The 2,342-nt window shown below is 41.1% G+C and overlaps 1 protein-coding gene across 5 annotated transcripts in view; it reads right to left on the bottom strand.

The window, feature by feature from the left end:
- Nucleotides 1–2,342, bottom strand: part of LOC102374321 (lymphoid-restricted membrane protein-like) — a 64,663-nt gene that overhangs the window by 59,129 nt on the left and 3,192 nt on the right. For all 5 annotated transcript variants that reach the window (XM_006027342.2, XM_006027343.2, XM_006027339.2 and 2 more), the window contains exon 2: nucleotides 1,238–1,857. In XM_006027342.2, coding sequence (XP_006027404.1) covers nucleotides 1,238–1,814 — 577 coding nt within the window. In that variant the 5' untranslated portion in view covers nucleotides 1,815–1,857. The remainder of the gene's footprint in view (nucleotides 1–1,237; nucleotides 1,858–2,342) is intronic.

The raw sequence follows: 2,342 nt of genomic DNA on the forward strand, positions 1-2,342 counted from the left end.
AGCTTATGTTGTTTGGAAAATTAGGGTTGGAACGGACCTTGGGAGGTCAACTAGTTCAACCCCCTACTCAAAGCAGGACCAGCCCCAACTAGACCATCCCAGCCAAAGCTTTGTCTAGCCGGGGTTTAAAAGCCTCCAAGGATGGCGCTTCCACCACCTCCCTGGGTAACCTGCTCCAGTGTCTTCCTACCCTCCTAGTGAGAAAATTCTTCCCAATATCCAACCTAAACTTCCCTTGCTGCAACTTGAGACCATTGCTCCTTGTTCTGTCATCTGCCACCACTGAGAACAGTACTCCAGCTGCAGCCTCACCAGTGCTGAATAGAAGGGAATAATCACTTTCCTTGATTTGTTGGCAACACTACCATCAATACAGCCCAGTATGCTGTTAGCCTTCTTGGCAACAGGGGCACACTGCTGGCTCATATTCAGCTCATTGTCCGCTGTAACCCCCAGGTTCTTTCCTGCCGAGTTGCTGCCCAGCTAGTCAGCATCCAGCCTATACTGGTGCATGGGATTGTTCTGTCCCAAGTGCAGGACTGTACTTGTCCTTATTGAACCTCATGAGATTCTTTTTGGCCCAATCCTCCAATTTATTTAAGTCACTCTGAATCCTACCCCTACCAGCATATCTACTACTTCCCCACTCAGTTTTAAACTAAAAAAATCTCTGAACATACTAAACAAAAGGCTTTGACCTTGTAACTGACAACTTGCACATAAATCTACTGAAATCAGGGTCTTTCCATGTATTGTAACTCACAAGTCTGGAAACGAATACACTTGAGGTGGAAAGTAGTACATTTGAGCAAGTTGTATGGATGAAAGGACTCCACACTCTCCTTTTATGAAGGGGGGGGGGAAAAGGGTTACAGAATAGAGTTAGGCAAATATCTGATAATTTTGGTCCATGGGAGAATGTGGGGGAAAAGTTATTGGAGCCAAAGCAATGTTGTTTAGGTTTTTCATTACTTTTTTTTTTTTTAAATTAGAAGTTTCATTAATAAAATGAAGTGTTACATAAGGGGGGGGGGGGAAAAAAGCAGCATTGTTCTGAAAAACATTATTTTTTGACCAAAACAGTTTGAGACAATACCAGTTTTTGGTGAAAGTTTGCCTTGGTTCGGATGAACCTACAGCAAGGTAAATGCTTCCGCAAGGTTATGTGTAAAAATGTGTCAACTAAACTGTAGGAAATCTAGATAGTTTGTTGCAGGTATTTGTGTTTTGTTTTTACCTCTTTCATCCAAGGAAAATTTCTTTGAAAAAGGAGACAGGAATACAGAATCTCTTGTCTTTTGATCAGTTGTTAAGAAATGGAAGTTAGGACTTGACGTCAGGTAATTAATTTCATGAGTTAGGTCTTTATATTCGGAGTTGGAGGCCGCAGATGACCGACTGCCAGGATTATCCTCTCTAGCTGGGAGAACAAGTGGAGAACAGCTGTCACTATGGCAGATTTGTCTCTGTGGCTTGCCGTTGCACTCTTTACTTTTAACGAGGGAATAGGCCGCTTTCCCATGATAGTAGTCAGAGACATCTCTAAGACTAGGGGATATGGCCTGTAAGTATGGAGAGAAAATATTATTCTTATTAGGACTTCTGGAACATGGTGTACCATCATAACTTTTAAAAGTCCTTTTTTTCAATAGCTCTTCTAGATTTTTCCTGGCATTATTCTGTGGGCTATCAAAGTTCCTGGACTGAAATTTGGGGATCTGTAGAGCAGGATTTGAGAATTGGTCCATCATCTGGATAGTCTTGATCTTTCGGCAAATACTGTCCACTGGATTATGACGTTTTGCCTGTGCCATTTTCAGAAGGTGTTGGTGAATGAATATCCCTCTTGAACAGTCACTGAAAGAAAAGGGCCAAGACAGAGATTAAATACTGATTTAAGCACATAGTTTGCAGCAGCCTAAGAGATAGTATTACAAAACTTGTTATGGTAGCACTCCAAAAATTCTTGCATAACATCAGCATGGTTCTGCAAGTCTGCAGCTGCTAGGTTTAATTATTAATTTTAAATAGAGTTGATTTAAAAAACAAAACAAACAACCACACAAAAAAACCCTGCACCACTTTTGAAAATTTACTACTTTAAGTTAAAATTAAAGCTTGATTATAGTTGATTAAAGAAAACCTTTTAGTTGATTAAAAGAAAATATCTAAGCACGTCTCCCTTGTTTAATTATTGGAGGATCATCTTAAATTCATCCCTATCACCAATGCAGTGGGAAAAGCAGTGGTAGGGGCCCTTGGTAGGCAGTAGGGAAGGTTGGGCAGGCAGGGGGGGGGGGCAGGTAGTATGAAGACAGTAGAAAGAGAGAACTTAGACCCTG

The sequence above is a fragment of the Alligator sinensis genome, unplaced genomic scaffold (genome assembly GCF_000455745.1).
Source record: "Alligator sinensis unplaced genomic scaffold, ASM45574v1 scaffold517_1, whole genome shotgun sequence".
Taxonomy (NCBI): domain Eukaryota; kingdom Metazoa; phylum Chordata; order Crocodylia; family Alligatoridae; genus Alligator; species Alligator sinensis.